Genomic DNA, 20,512 nt, shown 5'->3' with positions numbered 1-20,512 from the left:
TTAAAGTAAGACTATGATTGCAGTATTTTAATAAGTACAGCTCCTAGATACGGTGCACTAAACTGGAAGTCTTCAATTTACAAAATGTTACTTTAAGTCACTGATTTTAATCTCTTCATGCAGCTGTAATCTGTTTATTATGTTAAATCCAGGCCAAATCTCCCTAGTTGACAACTGTTACATCACACCACTACAGATACCTGAATATAAAACATAACCTATTGACACAGTATAAAAGGCTGTGGCTACATTATTGTGCATGATACACTCCTAACTTCTTCAATTAAAAAACTCCATGCAATGTATTATCAGTTTGGTAAGGTTTTTTGGTAGGGTTTTGTTTGCTTTTTTTTTTTTTTTTTAAAAAAAAAAAAACCTAATAGCTGGCATCTCTTCATGGAACACACAGCCAACATTTTCAGATACCACGCCATGAATAACTCAAATCTGCCTTGAATAAGACATGAAGGAGAGGAAACATTTATGTAATTTGTTTCCCATCTAAAAGAAAGCAAGCATAGTCCTTAAAAACTGAACTGAATCAATTCTGGTTACCTTGTGCCTTAATTTTAAGAGCAGTCCTTTCTTTACCTATATATAACAAGGTGTGGAAACAGTTTTCTCTTTTTAGCTTTCAAATGCCTTCCACTACCACAGTCACTAAATCAGCTGTTTAAACCAAAGGGAATAGGTTGCAGGTGCAAAGTGCCATCACAAGTTCATTTATCACTACACTTCAAACTCCAAGTGCTTAGCTAAAGGCTCCCCATCATATCAGAGCTTCTGCTTTACAACTACTGCAACATAATCACATTCTCTACTTTTTATGTTTTCTGAACATGGAACCTAATATTATTTATATAATTTTAAAAGGTCGATTGGTGAGAGAAGTAGAAACATGCTTGAAAAAGGATGAGCACTACAGAAGCGACCATTAAGATTCAAGACTGTGTTATTCCTCTTTAATATAACCTAAAGTGAGTACCCAAGTTATATAGCTTATTTTCAGAGGTATTCCAATGCATTAGGAAATATTTATTTCCACTTGATTATCTGACAGCAGAAATAGGCAAAGGAAACAAGATGAACATCAAAACTGTTTACAATCTCATAATTTATGCCTGAATGATTCAGCTGTAAGGCTATGAAATATTTTTAAGTTTCTTGGCTGCCAGTTTTATATATGTTGAGACCATTTTTTTAAAAGTTATTATGATTCTTACTGGAGTCAAAATTAAATCACTACATCTATTAAAATTTATTATCAATTTTACATGAAGGACTAATACCAGCGTGGAAGCTGCAGCCACTCCAGCTGATTTAGCAGTTTGCTCCTACACAAAGAGCCCAGAGCAGCAGCTGTACCATTCCCTCCTACCCTGATTTTCCAAGTATTTCAAGCCTGTGCTAGACAAAACCACATCTGGGAATGAGAGCACTATCCAGGTATCCAGCAGAGAGCAAGGCTCACTCTCCTCTGAGCAAGTACAGCTTTACCCAGGAGTGCAAAGCAGCCCCAGCAGTTTCTGAAACTGCAATACCCAAATACATTTAATCTGAGTTTCCATGCATTTCAGCAACATTATTCTGCAAGTTTTAAAGTGTTCCAAGTTATTTTTGAACTAACAATTATCCTATTTCCTGTACTCCCGTCTCCAGCAGACCAGGGAATACTTGCGCTTTTCCTGTGGTCACAACTGCAACCTGTGATCACCTTTTACTTGATCCTATCAGATGTAAAAAGGCTCCAACAATGAAAACCTAGAGCCTTTTGCTTTCATTAATGGACTGTGTAATACTAAACAGAGCCCATCAGTGGGGAAAACTACATGACAAGTAGCCCTAACACCAGAAGAAAGTAACTGTGAATAACCTATTCTGAAAATTACAAACAACATGAGATGCTTAGCTTCACATGCCACTCTCAAAACTAAGCAGCTGCTCCAGCAGATCAAGATACTCCTGAAAAAAGGTTCAATAAAATCGAGAATTAAGTAACAGCTTGTAACAGGAATACTTTTCTTCTTGTAATGCCGGACTAAATACCCCAAATTTGTTGGATACAATGTAAGTTCAACCTGGTTTCCTAAGAGCATGTTTGTGCGTCTAAGAGGCGGAGCAGCGCAGTAGTCTCTGCTGAAGAAATAATCTACGACCAGAGAAACAGTCCAGCATTAGGTTTTCACAATAAGAGACTTTAGAGCATGAGTTACTTGAGATCAAAATACAAAACAAGACATTTTCGGTCACTGCAGTCTCTGTGACAAGTAGTGGAATCATGTCACACTTCACAGTAAGACAGCTATCCTGATAAAAAGGAAAATTGCAGTTTCTCTAAGTGAAAGCTATAAGCACAGACAAGTAAAACAAGGAGACAATTTGCTAAGACCAAGCATGATATGCTAAAAAAAAAAAAAAAAAAAAAAAAAAAAAAAAAAAAAAAAAAAAAAAAATCTAACTTTGCTACTATGTAAAGTCTACATTAAGGTCAAGCCCAGAATTTGTTCCGTAAGAGGGTGCTTTGTGAACTACGTGCATGTCTGATGTACAAGGGTAATTCTGGGTGGATTAAGTGCAAGGGAAAACTGCAGTGACCTACAGGAAGGAAACATCTTCTGACTCTTGGTGTACAAAGAAGCCTGACAACTGAAGTCTGTGCCTTTTTGGCGTAGCAATCTCCCCAAGTAATTTGATCTGAACATAACTAAACCCATTCAGATGACAGGATCTGGGAAATCACATACCTGCAGTTACAAAGTGCTAACCACACCACCTACAGAGTCTATCTGAATACCTGGCAGTGATGGGGAGGAGACAGTTAAGATTTAAGAAAGAGCTTGAGCTTACAGGATGAGGAACTGAGCAAGCAAATGGCTCCACCTTCAGAACCAGAAATAACAGATCTGTGACAAACCTAGAAATGACACAAATCTGCACTAAACTTCATGGATGCTTAGAAGAAAGCCCTTCTGAACACTATATCTTTCTTGAACTGAAAACCAGTGGAAAAACTTACTTTTCCAGCCTCTGAAGCTACTATGATAAAAATTACCATTATACTTGTTTGTAGTCGATGTACTACAATCATTTCTAAATACTTCTCTTAGTATTGGGGAAAAACAAGTAAAGTCAGGGCTTGTTTGGCTCTGGTTACCTATGGAGCTAATTGCCAAAGACTAATTCCAGAGCTCTGGTGAGATTAAAATGTTAATACACACAAAAAGACAGTATAAAAATTCACCTTAGAAAAAAACCCAAACACTAACAAATTCCCTTTGGAATTCAAGTTTTCTTATTCTGGATTAGAATCTGAGCATGAGGCTCCCATGCTAGGGTGAATGGATGGGGTATTTACAAAAAAGGGTAAAAACCACAAAAACTTAAATTAAAACCAAATTAATTCTGCCCTTAATAAATGAGGCTCACATCTGTTTTGAACACTGTTTCATGTTATTGTGAAATACAGCTACAGGGGACTTATTTCACAAAACAATGCTCCACAGCTTCATTCCCTACAAAGGAAACCATTTAAAAATACACCCTCACTTCAGTACACAAAGACTTAGCAAAGCTCCCGATCCCTCAGAAACGCGGCCGTGGTGTCAGCATCGTTTCTTGTTCTCACCAAGTACACTGAGGAGCGATGGGCACAGCCCAAGCACAGATTAACTCCTGGGAGATGCAGTTCAGCCCCTGCTGAACTCACTATCCCTGCTGTCAGCACCAGGGTACTCAGCTTGCTAAGTGCACGCAGACCAGATTCAGCTGGTGTGCAAAGACAACGCTGGCAGCTTTGAAGAAAAATCTATCAGATTCCTGAAAGAGGCAAATATTGCCCAGGATGAGTGCTGCAGGAGAGGCCCACTCATGAACACAGAGAAGGAGTATTTTAACTCAGGCTGTGGTTCAAATGTAAATTCATGTTTTGCTGTGCACAGACAAGCTCATGTTTTGACAGTGATGTGGAGCAAAACCATAAACTGACGATTATGCATCAATGGACAGAAGTCTCAACAACAAGGCAGGACAGGAAGGAACGGGGGAAATGTGTTAGACAGAACGCAGTGCTTCCAGAACAACAGCTTTACACCTTCTTTTGTGAAACAAGAGAATGATGGACTCACCAATTCAACTGCTTCTGCCTTGTGCCCAGGATTCAATTTAAGAATTAAATTACTGGGATAGCCATCTTATTGTCAGCTGCAGGCTCCATCTAGTGCAAGACAAGCTAAAGACTGGGGCAAACTAAACCACACCGTGCTGCGCTCTCCCCCAAGACCACATGCTGACAACTAAAGCTGCCAAGCACAGAGCATCAAGGGCCAAGCTGTACTTTTTATATCTATACGATTACAACAGCCTAAAACCCAGAAAGCAGCTTCCTTTCGATACAGGTGATGCTGAATAAGCCTACTTGATGACAAAAGAAAAACATTGTTCATGACAGCTACCAAAATCCAGAGAGCAGCATATTTTATATTAGAAGACTCTATCTACTCATAAAAACAGGTATTTCAAGGACAGCCTGCTTATGTTCCCTAATGAAGTGCAGGTGACATACACAGCTATGATAACATGACTCAGACAAGATGATGGCTCCTCTGACAGTCTTCCAGGCTTTGGAGTAGGAAGAAGGCAGGAGGACAGGAGATTGCAAAAGTATAAAAGGCTCTTGAAAAATGCAAACGTTCTCCACGTTCTCGTCCAAAGGTATCCTGGACAGCTGGAGAGATGTCCCATCTGATGGAGCAAGACGAAGCAACCCAAACACCTACACACTTCTAGGATGACAACTTGCAAGTATAAGACTTAACAGCACTGACATTCAGACTCTGATTTGTGCCTTGCTTACTGCAAAGCTAGATGGAGATGACACCTACAGTGGGATTGGGCAACACTGCAGAAGTTAATCAAGGTCACTGTTGTTATGAGTTCATCTCTTGCACTGCATTTCTGCCCACATGAACCTACTGCCCCTGGGTCTGGCCATTTAGACTGGAACACAACTTGCACGTTAGTTTTTCTACTGCAGAAAGCACTCAAAGACTTTTGTTCTGTATCCCTGAGGTGCACTGTAAACCACACTGCAGGAATCTCATCTTCAGCCAAAACCCATTCTAAAACCCAAGTGTTGAGGGGAAACACCAGCAAGGAAAGCGAACTCTGATCCACACATCAAAGGGTTTGCTGTGCACAAGCAGCATTACCACAGATACAGCACATTTTAACAGCCTCAATGACATTCCCGGTCCTCAGAAGAAAAGCAGGCAGCCTTTTATTCCCCATCTGGTGGTCATTAATTCTAGAGAACAAACCTCAGAGTACGTCACTAGCTCTACTCCATCTCTCCATTTTGTACACGCTGCTTGTGTTGCAATGAATCATCCCCTTCACATGGATCTCCAAAGAGCTCCAGCTTCCCATTTTCCAAAAGGCTGGATTAAACTGGAGAGTGCTCGTCTAACTTGTAAGGTGCCTTCCTAAGGCAAGTTTAAACCAGTACCTGCCCATCCCAGCCATTTTATCTTTCCAAAAACTGATCTTACTCACACACTTGCCAGCATTCACAAACTGGGAGAAGACATAATTTGCTCTTCCTATTGCTCCAGGCTCAGTTAGGAGACACTCATAGCAAGGTGGCCTATATGGTGCAAGAGATTGACGTACCTGATACCAGAACCCTGCATACAAACCAGGAAGCCACTGTCTCCCTATTGCAAACCCAGTGATTTCACTAATTGCAGAACCCTCCACACAACATTTGTAATTTGTATAATTTGTATTGTATCATAAGTATTTGTAAAATAATGTAGTACCACAGAAAAAAATGCACACCTTAGATCCCGAGATGAGATTTGCATATAATAATATGCTAAAACTGCAGAAGCTCCTTAGCTCCTTTTTTTTTTTTTTTTTTTTTTTTTTTTTTTTTTGTGCTGCCCTTTGATATGCACCTTAGTCTTCAGATGGAGAAGGAATTAAAAATCAGAAGCAAATGTCCAAGATGGAACTGAATCTCAGTCCCAGCCAGACAGCTTTATATCTATTTCAGTGCTGGAAAAAATCACTCCCACTATGTTCCGGTTTCTCCAGCTCTGAGAAGAGCATAGTACTCCCTCTTCCCCCACTGTGCTGTCTATTTAAACAATATGGCCTTAGGACAGGATAACAATGTACAGCACAAAGGACCTTAAACCCAGACATAGCATCCATGAGTAACAAAATGTCCTTCCCCAGTGCTTCCTGCCTTCAGCTTCAAGAGAGTCTCTCTTCACATTCAACCCTTCACCGTCACATCCTGAGCAGAGCACCAAGCACGCCAGACACGCCGACAGCTGGCCCAAACCAGAAGCTGGAATAAGAATTGCCAACTTATCAGCTACTAATCTCCCTAGGGACAGCACAAACTCTATCCTCTTGCATCTATTGCAGAGCAGATGAAGGAAGACAGCCTTCCCACCTGGTTATCTCCAAAGAGACTGTATGGAACAAATTCTGTGCCCTGGCACCACCTGTACTTTTCTCCTCCTAAAACTGCTCACAGACCACAAAAATACAACTGTTCCAGTTGTGTTTAAACCCTAACTCCAGAAATCTCCGCATTTTAGCTAGAAAATCACATTTTTCAACTCTACCTCCAGATACTGAAAAATCTGCAACAGACACTGTAGTTCAAAGGGGAAAAAACACTGAAGAGTCTTCTCTCCTAAAGGGTCTTTATAAGCCACCTCTGCAAAACAAGAAAGCGCAACCTCAGAGGAAGAGGAGCAGCTGTTTTGACAATCTGGCCCTTGTTCAAATACCAGGATAAGCCTTGAGTAGTAAAATATTGCCGTCAATAAAAAGTTCAACTAAAGTACACTGCCCTGGCTCTGAAGCCCAGGTCATCTATTCCATGTTACATGCACAGGAAAAGCTGATGCAATGTTGTTCAATTAAAAATGTGTACAGAAGTGACAAATGAAAGAAAAAATATTCTGGATAACACTCTACAAGTTCATGCTCTCGTGTCAGAAGCTGTGTTAGGCAACAGAGCAGAGCATGTGACAAATGCCAGGAAAAAATTAAAAAGCTATCTGCACTTGGGGATTGCTCCATTCCTAGGAATTATTTTCTTGACTTTTTAACTATGAAGCCACATCTCTGGCCAGTGTCTAAAAATTCTTTAAATTATTCAATTTAGACACTGCCATACAGCTAGCTGCAACAAACTGACAAGACATTTGGATGGAAACAAGACAACTTCCAATTTCCTGCCGCATACACTGAGTAGTGGAGTAATCCCAACACTTTAGAAATTCCAAAGCATTTGGTAAAACTTATTTCAGAGCAGCCAAACAGTGAGTTTCAGACAGAAGAGCTGTATGCAACTTATGCATGTTCAACATCAGACCTCGTATTTAATTTCTTCTTATGATTTATTCTTAAACACAGCAAAATACTCAACTACTGAGGTCCTGGATGCTTGCTGCAAAAATTAGTAACACTACACAAATCAGTGACTGGGATTACAAAATGAGCAATAAGGAATAAAAGCCACCAGGGTCTTATTTTTAGAAAATCATTGAAAGATAGCATTATGGAAGAAAAATGGACATCTTGAAGAACCAGAACCATGCCTTCATTGAGAATGTAAGAGTATTTCTCCCCCAAATAAAGCTGCACTATGTGCTGAATGCTGTGTGTGTGAAAAGACCGTCAGCTGTACACTGCAGCTGATGAGACCTAGCAGGCACTTAGCTAGGCGTCCAAACAACTGAAACATCAGTGTGGTAACAACATTATTCTCAACTAAATCCGAGAGCACAGCACTGTACCAGCTACTATGAAGAAGCTTAACTCTATCCCAGCCAAAACCAGGACACTAGCACGTCCCCATCATGGAACATGTGTTTAATGGACACAGCTGGAGATGAGTTACACAGACTGATCAAAATATTTTAGTGAAGTTACAAGTACACTCCAAGCTTTCCTGAGGCAGAAATCAATCTCTCTCCTGTCATGGAAAGATCCAGGCAGCTGCAGCACTACTCTGCTGCAGAGCTGAATTCCATGAATGTCCATCTGTCTGTAACATGTCTATGCTGGGCAGAACGATGAAGGAAAATCTCCATCTTTTGGTGGGCACCATGAGGCTCAGCACTCTGCAACACTGATAGAGAAGGAAGCCATTGTCTTGCTAACACTCCCTAAAAAGCTCCTTCTCTGACGAAGGTATAAGATAAAAATACATACAGGGACACCCACACAGCTCACAACTGCACAAAGCATATGGCAAGCTTGTGAACATGAACAAATACACTCACGTCAAAAAATATCGATAAGGAATCCAAAACCATCTACCGATCGGAAGCTCTGTGGGAAGCAACTTTTGTCTCTTTGAGACTGGAGCCTCCAATTAAAACCATTTCCCAACAGTCTGATGCTGTCCCTCTTTATCCTGCCATCATCCCAATTTCAGAAGTCACCACCTTCAAACTTAGAAAGGGATGTAAGTACTTCAGGTGGAGATGCAGGGGGTTTTTCCTCAAGAAGACGCTGTCTGCTGAGGCTGAGTGACAAGCACCTAAACCAACTTTCCTGCTGTGCCTCCAGTGAGCCTGCACTGCCCCCATCCCATCAAGATAAGCATTTCAGACGTTTTCCAGCCCCCACCTCCAGAACTTCCCAAGACAGGAGTAAGGCATGCTCGCTGCTGTCCGTCCTTGGGACTCCTTCATACTGGGAACAGGCAGATCCCAAACACAGAGCAGCTGTCAGTGCAAGCCATTAGTCCAAACTGAACTACTGCTGCAACCACCTTCAAGAGAAGCTGCTGAGATTCAAGCAACAGCCATGAAACAAGGGGAACTTCCCCAGGGTGAAGCACCTGTACAGTATTTTATTCTAGCACAGAAACAGGCCTTGACATGATGGAAAACATCACCAGAACTCTGTGGCAGCACTAGAAAATTTGTGAGGCAATTCTCATTTGAACCACTGTCCCTCTCCTACTCATCTTCCCTCATTACATAACTCCATCTCTGTCATTAATATTAATAGAGAACTAATTGCCAAGGTCTCCCACATCCCCAAAAGCATCAAGTCTGATCTCCACCAGTTGTGTTGGAGGATCTCCCAGATTATTGGCACAAAACTGTATTTCCTGCCACCGTTCCTGCTGACACAGACAGGGATTTAAAAAGTCCTACGTTCATCTTAAAGAAGTCTGAGAATTGTTGATGCTAAGTATGTGTTACAAAAGAACAAATTTCAGGAAGACTGACTACAGTTCCATATTCTCCGCTTTCATTCTCAACTCTGGAGCTCTCACTTGTCCATCAGCTGAGCAGCTACAGAAGTCAAATTTAGAAACCAAATTTCCACTTGAAAACATGCAGGTATGCTCATATTTCTGAAGCCAAAAAGATTTTCTAATCCTCCTTCTACCATGCAGGTCACAAGAATCCAAAATTAACTCCACCATTTCTTTTCACATCACCTTCCAAATGTCCTAACTCTTGCTGTGACACCACAAGATATTACTGCAGTTGACTAAGATCATTAGTTTAAAAAGCTAGCATTCAAGATGAAAATATTTCCAACTATAAACCACTGGAACTATTTAGCATTTATGTCAGCCAGGACATTTTGAACAAACGCGGTGCTAAAAATACTGTAGTCTCATACACACCGGGAAACCACTACTACAACGTGTTCAGCTGAGCTAGGAAATAGCAGGATCCTGCAGCAGAAAAGGCTCTCTCTGCTCTGCCTGGAAAAGCACTTCCACGCTGTAGTAATTCCAGTGTTCAGCTAGTGATGGACAGTGGAAGCCACCAGAGCACACACAGAGGAGCTCCCTGGAGCAGGCAGTTACAGGTGGAGTAAGGACTAAGAGTAAGCAGTAACTAGGAACACTGTTTAAAAGAAGTAATCCTACTGCAGCAATGAACTGGGTTTTAAATTTATTTTCTACTGTTTTTTTCAGAAGAGCAGGACAGCAGCAAACTCGCTGCTGAAACCACAGCAAGCCCATACCCTTCTCCCGTTCCCTTCACAGGAGGAACCATTCTGAAATCTAAAGATGAGCCCTATTTAAATGCTGACAGCGCTGAACAGCTCAGAACAGAGAGTCCTGCAGGGAGAAGGTACAGGCAGATCTGTCATATGCTCTGTCAAAAGGGACAGTCCCAGGACAGCAAGGTGGTAAACACTGATTTCTACATTGAAAATCCTCTCTCAGATTTGGAAAGCTAAGACACAGACCTTCAAAAACCCAGGCAGAACATAACACTAAACAGATTTTGCTCCCATGTTTTGGAGTGTGAGGTTTTCTATAAAATGTGGAGCAGTATTTATAAAACTGTCAGCCACAAAACCAATTCATTTTAATAAGGCAATAAATATTTGTGAATGACTACACGTCCTACAAGGATAGGACAAACCGTACCAGCACAACCAGCTCAAGCAGACTTGAAAGAGAAACTGTCCCATCTTGAAAAGCCACAGGAAAAAAAAAATCTGCACTGATTTCCCAGGTTAAATTGTATTTCTCTTAAATAGTCACTGTGATATTAAACCCCATCCCTGCAGTCCCATAACAAAAAAGCAGATACACTGTCAGTGCTCCACTGATTTTAGCAGAACTACAGCAATTTACAGCACTAGGAAGAATCTGACCTGGAGCCTCCCTCTAATAGGGCAGTGGCTTGTGCTACTTCAGCAGGTATTACTTCAACAGGAATCCAGTGAAATCATTAACAGAGGAATTTGAGTCAATGAGATGTTAAGTACTTGCTATAATTACATATTATTGCAGTTTCTGCTGACAGTGCAACTCAGGAGGTTGGAATTCAATGAACTATCTAACGAATATCTGAAGTCACAGTTGTAAATGAAATTAGATCTGATTTGTGCTTGATCACATTTATGAGCTGTGTGTCTAATTTACACGAAGCCATGTAAAAAAAGGCACACTTTTACACTGGTCCCCTGGTTCAAAATTTTTCATGTTTTACAAAGTAAACAAAGAAGCCCTGATAACACATTAATAACAGAGAGTGCTTAACACTGGAGTAAAAGGAAAAACATTTTAAGAAAACCTGCTAAGAGGAAGAAACACACGGGCCATTAACCCCTGAAACACATCTTCCAGCACATTTAAGTAATTCTGCTGAGTTTTAACAAAAACACAAGTTGGCTGCAGCTCCCAGACATGCATTCAACTCCCCACTCCCACCAGACACCCATTAAGTTTTAACCTAAATGCTGAATGTGTCAGAACAATTAACACAACAGAGCTCAAGGTCTCTCTAGCAAAACCCTTCAGAGGCTTCTGCTGGGGAAAATAGATGCAACCAACTTATGTAGCCCATGATAGTGAAGAGCAGCTTACCAACAGCACGTTTATTTACATTTCTGAGAAGTGTAATGAATGATCAATTTACTTCAGAGTACTGTCACCTATGACAATCTGAAGATTCCCACAGTGAAGCTACACTGTTATATCCTAACAAGCCCTGAGAGAGATTGCTGCGAACATATTGAAAATCAGTGCAAGAACAAAATTAAGAAATTTTGCAGGGATTGGCGTCTTATGTAAAATACTTCTGAAATAAAAAACTAAGTGGTTGCAGACTTAAAACTACCCGAGCATTGTTCTGAGGCTGTGGGCAGCACTTCCCACAATGCAGGCTCACCACCAGCACTGCAGTCTGAAGCAAAGGCAGGGAGAGATGCAAGGAAAGAACAAGCTACATTCTTCTGGATTCTCCTCTCCATGTATCACAGGAAAGGCAGAGGAAATTTTCAGCAGAGGTATCAATCTGCACCTAAACACCATTAACTACCTTTTGTACTTTGGATCCCTTGCCAAACATTTGACATTTAAAGCATGCATGAGACGTGCTCCCAGGGAACTTAAAAGAGAGCTTCTCCCTGACATGTCACACACACAAACAGACCACAGGCAGTGCCTTCACACTTCCTAAATCCGTGCAGTTTGTTTAGCACAGTGGGTCTAACAGCAGTGCTAAGGTACACACAGCCCTATGCCAGAAGTGGCCCTGCTCTCCTTCAAAAAAACTCTCACCCATCCAGAAGGCGCCAGGAAAGGCAGCAGCAAGGAAGCACAAATCTGGTCTCCAACAGACTGTTTCACAACCACTGAGAAATCCTAAAGATCTCTGCTATGTTGCTCTACAGTTTGTTAGCATTTAAATCACCCACACCTCTTATTGCACAGCTCTGTCATACATGAAACATGAACTTAATGCAAAACACAAAACGTGCTGAAATTCCTTAACTTGTAAGGCATTTGGTTCAGCACTCCTGTTATTTAATTTGAATTTCCCTCTTGCTCATTCCTTCATGGTGCCAGCCTGATAAATACACAGATGCCCCATGAGCGCTTGGGCCAACACAGGAACACAACAGGCCAACAGGCCACAGGAACCTGCCAGCTCCTGATAAGATGCTGCAGCAGTAAGGGCTTCGGTTTTCTTCCCCCCAAAAAATACTCACTGTTAAAGCAAGCCCCTCCTTCAAACATGTTTGAATTCCAGAAGCCACCTCTGTGATGCTGGACAAATTCACACTTGACTCCTCTTAATGCACTGTAATGGTTACCCCAGTGATCCTTGACCTCAAATTGCATCTTAACATTACTGGCCAAATCAACTGGAGGCAAAAAGCACTGCTTGGGGTGATGTCCTCAGTCTCCACACTGAGCAGTTCTGGATTTTACACAAGTTCTGATCACAAGCTGCTGAACAGCCAAGGCACTAATAGCAGTTAGCGGAATTTAGTAGCTTTGGAATGCAATTTGATTATTTTGCAAACAAAAGTAATTTTTATCTACTGCACTCTGCAAACACAATGGGAGAGCTGAAAGTCAAGATAAATTGCTTTTAGTCTCAACATTTATCCTCAGTAGTAAGAGGTTGTTACATCCAACCTGAGTAACAAAGCTCTTCAAGGCAAAACTCAATAGAATCCAAACTGTGGAGGTGGGGACATTTTCAGCATCCAAGCTGTAGTTGGAAACAACAGTTTTAGGCTCCATTTCCCTTCTGAATGCTGAAGACTGCAAGGATGTTACTTGCAGAAAAGGCTTGCTGTTTCAGCACAGTACCGCTCTCAGCATGGTCTGCAAACAGGCACTGCTAGGACTGAACATGGAAAATTCTTTGCAATGCGTACGGATACTAAAAATACAGCTAAGGTGAAGAAAATACCCACTACAGCCAAGCAGGAGGAAGAACCTGGATATTGAGATGGAATGCAATTACTCAAGTTGGAATTTGCCCAGGACACTCTTGCTTAGAGTGATCTGGCTATTTAATGACAAGAAATAGCCAGGAACACATATTTACTGCTGGCACCCTCTCTCATACCCAACACTACCCTGCTATCAATGAAACGGGTGTGTAACCAGATCCAGGCTCCCAGCTACAACCAGGCTGCACCGTGGTGACCTGCAATGGGCAGATCCACCCAACCTATTGCAGCTGCAACAACTTGTGTGACCACAACCCGAGGTAGTGTGTCCACTGACCCAGATAGGAACATTAATAACAACAGGAAGCTTCTAAGTGCTTAAGCTGCCCTATTACTGATACACTAGCCAAAAGTCACCCAAAACATTCTTTATTAACAAAAATGTTTACTGCTGCTACACTCAACATTTAGAATGAATCAGTACCAGCCCCCAGAAAACTTCCCTTCCCCCAAATGTGAAGTACAGGAGGCCTAAAAGGAGAGTTTGGCTCTACTGTTTAGCACTGCCTGACAATAATCAAAGAACAAACCAATTCTAAATATCTGGGGGGAAAAAACCCAGCACTTGAGATTCCTACCACCTACTCCTAATCTTTGCCACTAAATAGCATCAAAACAAGAAAATAAGAGCAAGAACATCAGTGCTCTGCCTGAACAAGAACCGCTGTTCTCGGATTTGCGCGTGAAAATTCCTGACACACGAGTGCAAAGAACTCCTGTGCAGAGGAAACAAGACTCAGAGCAAGCAGAGGTGACAGGTTTTCAGGGAGATCAGGGGTGGTCACAGGGTCAGAGCAGGCAGTGTCGATTCAGCATTATTCCCTTAGCAAGACTAACAGGGTTACACATACCTTCCAGTGCTGAAAAGGGTTTTGGGGTTTAGGGGCCTCTGATCAGCAACAATGATGTTACACGACTGCCATAAATAATTACAATAGGAGGGAAAGGGTGCTGATACCTACACTGGTATGGATTTGTTGGATGCACCCAATTTACCAGGAATTCAGTTTTTCCATCAAGGTGTCTTACTTTGAATTTCTGTATTGAATTCCTCCAACACATGGCAGAAATAAAAACCACAGGAGTTTTAAGAGCTGTATGACTAGAACTCTTAGAAGGATAAAACAGCACATGATCGCAATCGAGGAGAAAACCCCCTCTAAAAGGTTCACTGGAAGCTGGAGTGAAAAGGTCAAATATACATCACTTCCGCTATGTACAACAGTATACTAAGTAACTAAAGCTTACCAGGGAGTGTTTTTCCCTAAATAAAGATGATCCTTAGATGAAGCAAGTATTTTACAGCATAAGAAGGCTACAAGCATTCCTATATAAGCTTATATTTAAATTGCTTCAAGAGTTACACTCGTACTTCTTGGAAATCCATGGCACCCTTTTTTCCCCAATAAGAATTATTCATAGAGCCCTACTATAAATTCAGAATGGAAATAAAGAGTTCAAAGCCTGCATATTTGATACTGTCTGCTCCTGCTGCACACACACGATCACATTCCAATGAACTGACAGAAAGAAAGGTGCTCAAAAGCGTAGATCTGTAAATATTTACACACAATAGCCTTACAAAGCAACCAGGCACGTGGACATCATCCAGAAAAGCATTCTAAAAATCAGTGTAACTATAAGTCAAGCAGATATTTTCAACCACCTTTTTTGTCCTCTACCACCTCGGCAATCAGAGGACAGCTCAGAGCTCCTCACACATCCCACAGTGACAGTAATACACACACACAAAGGTTGGTTGTATGTCCTCAACTCCCCTTCACCCTACTTAAGCCCTTCAATGTGACACCTATCAAATGGGGCAGGCTTGCAATTAGCTTGCTTCCTATGAAAATGAATAAATTATCAGAAAAAGTTAGGAGTCATCAGACTGATTAGAAAAGATAATATTGTATGTCTGTATGTATACAGGAATATAAACATAGGCAGATAAGCGTATATATTCATATATAAATATATACATATATAAAAAACTACATATAAATGTATGTATATATATATTAAACTACAGGACTCCTGTAAATGTTTCTGAACAAAATGAAGCTAGCTTGCAAAGTCCCTGAAGTGATGCTGTCTACCTTTCTGGAATTGTCTACACTGTGGTCTGTTGGGTTTTTTTAAAGTAGGTTTGTATTTTAATTTAAAAAAATCCCACCCAACAAGGTAAAGTCACATCATTTAAACAGCAAGGAAGAAAATAAGACTGATCTTAAAATGGATGCAGCAGCTTCTTTTAAAGAGCAACATGTTGCAATCACCTTTCATTTTAGGGGAAGGGAGGGATTCCCTCAATGGAACAGAGACGGGGAGCAGTGGGGGGAGGGAGCCTGCGATAAAAAAAAAAAAAAAAAAAGGGCGACTTGGGATTTTTAAATTTTTTTTTTTTTTAGCTAAAAACTTTGCTTTCCGCTCGGTTACAAGGGGCTGGTGCCGGGGATGGCGGCCCGGTGCCTCTGCAGAGGCGGCTCGGCGGCAGCTCGGGGAGGAGGAGAAGGAGAGAAAAGCCACAGAGAGAGAGAGAAAAAGAAAATGGCGCAGAGACTAAGTCCCGACCGTCGACAAGGCGACTTTCCAGGGAGGAATCGGGGCCCAAAGGCGACCCCGGCAGAGCCGCTGCGCTCGGATCGCGGGCCTGCGGTGCCCCTACTCGGGGCGGCGGGGGTCGGGGGGGACCGATCCCGGCGGGAAAGGGGCGCTTTTGGCAGCTCGATGGGAACAATGGGGCCGGTGAGCGCGGAGCCGGGACTTAGTCTCTGGGACGCCATGTCTGTGCGAGGGGCGCGCCGGGGCCGCACTCACCGTTCGCTCGGAAATCCGCCTCGATCTGCGGGGAGAGCACACAGGGACACACCGTCAGCACGCCCGGGCCCGCGGCGCTCTGGGGGACCCCCACCCCCGCCCACACCCTCATTTTTAGGGGAATTAAATACCAAATGGGAAAAGCCCAGCGCGATGCGGAAGGTGATGGGAGAGCGGGTGAAGCGCCCCCAGGCCCCCACACAGCTCATGGGGAGACCCTCCCCGAGCCCCCCAGTGGGGAGCGAGCCGGGGGAGCGCGGCAGCCGCCCCCTCCCCTTCTCCGCCCAGCCAGGGGGTCACACGCGGGCCCCCGCTCCCACCGCCCCCCATGCCGCCGCGGGGGAACACCCGGGCTGACAGGGCTCTGTCCACACGCGCGGGAGCGGCCGCAGGGCACGGTCCCCTCGCTGGGATTACAGGGGGTGGCGAGACGGCCAGCCCGGGGCCGGCACGGGGGGATGCGAGCACCGCGGCGGGGGTCCCCCGGGAGCGCGCCCCGCGGGCGGGCACGGGGCGCTCACCTGGGAATCGTTGTGCAGCTGGTCCCCGCTCATGCCGGAGGCGCGGGCGGCCGGGCGGAGCGGGAGGAGCGGCGGGCAGAGGAGCGCCGGGCGGAGCGGGACGCGGGGAGCGCAGCGCGGTTGTGTAACAGACTAAGTCCCGCTTTCGGCACTCTGCGCAGGCGCGGCGCCTTTTAAAGCGGCGGGGGAGCGGGCTGACGGGCAGGGGGTGGGACGCGGCCGCGCGCGTATTTGCATGCGAGCCACGCCCCCGGAGCCGGCATGATTTGCATGTGGGCCACGCCCCGCCGGCGTGACCGCTCCGGCCCGCCGCCCCCCCACCATGCGCGACGCCGGCTCGCTGCTTTACATATCCGGTCCCACCCCTTCCTCTCCCTCCTCCAATAGCGCGGCAAAACCCGGCCCTCATTTACATGCGAGGCCCCGCCCCTTCCCCGCGGCTGCCGGGCCCGGTGCATTGTGTAAGAACCCGTGCCGCTCCGTGCGCGCAGTGCGCATGCGCCACTTCCCGCCCCGCCGCCGATATTTGCATACAAGCCCCGCCCCTCCCCGTCGGCCCCGCCCCCGGGCCGCATGGCGGTGAGGGCGGCTTTGGCGGAGCTGCTTCCGCGGCCTCCCCGCGACAACCCCGCAGTGACACCCCGCACCCCGCCCGGCCTCGCAGCCCCTGGGGGGGGACGGGCTCGGGGGCTCTCGGGGCTTCCCGTGAAGTCCCACCGCGCCAGACCCCTCCACAGGCACCAGCTCCTGGGCAATGTGAGCGTTTCCAAGGGAGAGGAGGCGAGCGGGGGTGTGCACACCTGTCCCACAGACCCCTCGTTATCAGTCTCTGTTATCTGTGTGGCTGACCCCTTGCTATCAATCTCTGTACGCCACCGCACCAGGCTGGAGTGCGGAGGCCGCCGGAACCACGGGGAGATGATAAGGGTGATGCTAAGGGGGGATGCAGATCAGGCAGGTTTGGGCTCACTTGACTCGTTTAAGTCAAGGACAGCACTGGTGCATTGCATACGAGAGCATTAAAAAGGGATCAGCCCGCAAGGTTTTTCTTCTGGCATAAGCAGGCTCTTTAATTTCTTTCTCCTACAAGGAAATGGAGGGTAAAAGGGGGCCAAAGCTTTATTTTCTTCTAGCAGATGTGATAATGAAGCATGTGCCTGCCTAGAAAAACACCCCTCCTTCCCCAATCCAAATCTGAAGACATTTATTTCTGTTCCGCAGCAGCTCTTATAAACAGGTTTTCTTGTCGGTGTACTAAATGGCAGGTTTAGTATGCATGGCTGGTACGTGTCTCACAGGACTGCCTCCAGTCTTCTTGGAGCTTCCATCCTCTGCTGCAACACAGACTGTACCTTTCCTCAGCTTCTTTACACAACCAGAGCTTTGATTTGACACTAAAATAACCTGGCGCTGCCAGGCTATCTGAAGAGATACATCAAAATGTAAGCAGTGACAGCAGCCACCTATTTGCACTGCATATTTATATCCTGCAAAGGGAAAACTCTGTCACTTTCTTACCGTCTTCAGAAGAGGATCTGAGGACTTCCTTTTTTTACCGAGAGCAGGCAAATATTTCTGGCTCTGGAGCTGTTTATTATGCAAACTGCTTTAGTCACTGTTAGATTTTTAAATACAAACATAATGAAAGGGCTGTTTCAGACACCGGGAAGAGGTGTATGTCCCTGGCTCACAAGAATGAGGTGAAAGCGGGCTTTGCTCTGGGTTTGAGCCCCTCCTTGCTGCCATCCAGGGCTACAGGGCTGTGTCTTTTGGGACAGCCTGGGAGCGGGCTGGCACCTCCCGCTTCCAACATTAGCAATTCCTAAAAGCTGCTTCTTTGAAGCAGCAATCTCACTTTGAATCTCACATCTTTGTCTCCCCGAGAAGCCCTGCTCAGGTGGCTGTGCCTGCCACAAGAAAGGGACCTGCCACCACCTCTCCAGCACGCTGCAGCTGCAGCCAGCCCTGCGCAGGGGTAGGCAGCACGGCCCCTTCCAGCAGCTGCCACCTTCACAGGCGTTTGCAAGCACGTCTGGTTGCAAAGCAGAGCCCCCGAAACCGGCACACGAGAGGCTCAGCGCTGTGCTGCCTGCAGGAGCCTGCTGACAGCCAGATGGGAGAGCCCCGAAGGAACAGGGAGCTTCCCAATTTGGTACCTCAGGTCCTGACAACGACCACTCCCATGGCAGCAGTGCCAGAGCCATTAGTGACAAGCAAAGCCTTGTGCTCTGCTGTCAAACACTGCTCATGCCATGGAGGAAACCTGCAGCTGAGACAGCCGTGCTGGAGCCAGAGTGAGCTGTCTCTTCCCAGGAATTGGTTCCCATCTGCTACACGGAGTCTCCTCCTCTGGAGCCATTCGAAACCCACCTGGACACAATCCTGTGCAACCTGCTGTAGGTGAGCCTGCTTTAGCAGTGGGCCGGACTAGGTGTTCTCCGGAGCTGCCTCCTAAACCCAGCTATTCTGTGTGATCCCTTTTATCCCCAGTCTTCCATAGGGTTATCCTGGAGCCTGCAGGGAGCCCCTGCTCTGCTGTTAGAATGCAAGAGGCAGGGAAATATACAGCTTGTTCAAAACACATTAAACTGTAACACCTGTTTGGCCCCAGCTGTTGCAATGAGCTGTATGATAAAAAACCTTCTGATCTCCAAACCTATAACCTGCAGCACCAGCGTCCAGGAGGCTGAACCTCCCTCATCCCCTTCCATGCTGGCATTCCTTGGGACACGGGAGGCTCTCCCAAAAAAGAGGAAAGCTTGTACAGGACACACCACTGTACAACCCAGGGAAGTGGTATGGCCCCAAGCCTGCCGGAGTTAGAGAAGCATTTGGACAATGTTCTCAAGCACATGGGATTCTTGGGGTTGTCCGGTGCAGGAGCTAGACGCGGTGAACCTTGTAGGTCCCTTCCAGCTCGGGAGATTCTGTGATTCTCACCAGCCCTTTCCACGGTGGAGGCTGGAAGTGAAGGGGTTAACATGCTTGGACCTGCTTCCCTGGCGAGGCTGTGCACACCCCATCAAGATAAATGGGGAAAGTTCACACCTCTGAGTGCTGTAGTCTCTCTCCAGGGCTCCCTGGGACCAGTACATCACCATCGGGTTAATGTAGCCTAGGTGATTGCCTGCAAAAAGAAACAGCTGGAAACTATGTGTTTAAATTAAATCATAAATCATCCAGGATATAAAACCAGTAGAAAAGCCTCCAGTTCTTGATCCTCGTGAATTGTGAGATTTGATTTATCTGGTGCACTCGGGGCTTCATGCTCTCCTCAGGGTGCATGTTTTGGGAGAAAGGGGTGGGTGCTGTTTTCCTGGCCAGCTTTGCAGTCCTGTGTCGGGATAGGATCCTACACCTTGCTCCAGCCTGAGTCCCCACTCTTGTGCACGGACCACCGCACGAAAAGAAACCTCGACATCCAAACCCCTAAACCCTCCACAGCCCTCTTCCCAAGCCTTGCTTTTAGCCTCAAGTGAAGCCATCTACATTGTGTTCCTTCAGTTAATTGTCCTTTATATTTAACTTGATTATATGGTGCATTTCAAGTTTGAAAGCAAAACAGAATTGGTAATTAAATATGCTCATATCTTGGTATTTTTGATTACAAGATCAAAAGTTCAGGCCTTAGAGCTTGTTTCGGAGTGCAGAAGGAAGAGCACAACATTGCCAACTCATTCAATTTTATTAGCAGTCCCACAGATCCAAGTTCACTTGTTTAGTTTTCCTTTGTATAATTTTGTAAAAATCTCTACTTTTGTCAGAGGCAGCAGTCAGTTTCTAGTATTTATGTTTTAGGAGAAAAAACAAGCAACAAAACCCCTCCGTCTGAATATGAAACAAGTGCATTCTGCTCATGAAGATGTAACAAAGAACCAGTTACAAAACATATTTAAACCCCGAAATCTAAT

At 44.9% G+C, this 20,512-nt stretch overlaps 1 protein-coding gene across 1 annotated transcript in view; it reads right to left on the bottom strand.

Annotated features, from left to right (window-relative positions):
- Positions 1-16,736, bottom strand: part of TOP1 (DNA topoisomerase I) — a 66,697-nt gene extending 49,961 nt beyond the window's left edge. Inside the window, exons 1-2 of the mRNA XM_048321786.1 lie at positions 16,602-16,736; positions 16,081-16,105 (exon numbers count right to left, since the gene is read on the bottom strand). Coding sequence (XP_048177743.1) covers positions 16,081-16,105; positions 16,602-16,634 — 58 coding nt within the window. The 5' untranslated portion in view covers positions 16,635-16,736. The remainder of the gene's footprint in view (positions 1-16,080; positions 16,106-16,601) is intronic.
- Positions 16,737-20,512: the final 3,776 nt, after the last annotated feature.

This window comes from Corvus hawaiiensis, chromosome 17 (assembly GCF_020740725.1).
Source record: "Corvus hawaiiensis isolate bCorHaw1 chromosome 17, bCorHaw1.pri.cur, whole genome shotgun sequence".
Taxonomy (NCBI): Eukaryota; Metazoa; Chordata; class Aves; order Passeriformes; family Corvidae; genus Corvus; species Corvus hawaiiensis.
This window is presented reverse-complemented; position numbering and strand designations above follow the sequence as displayed.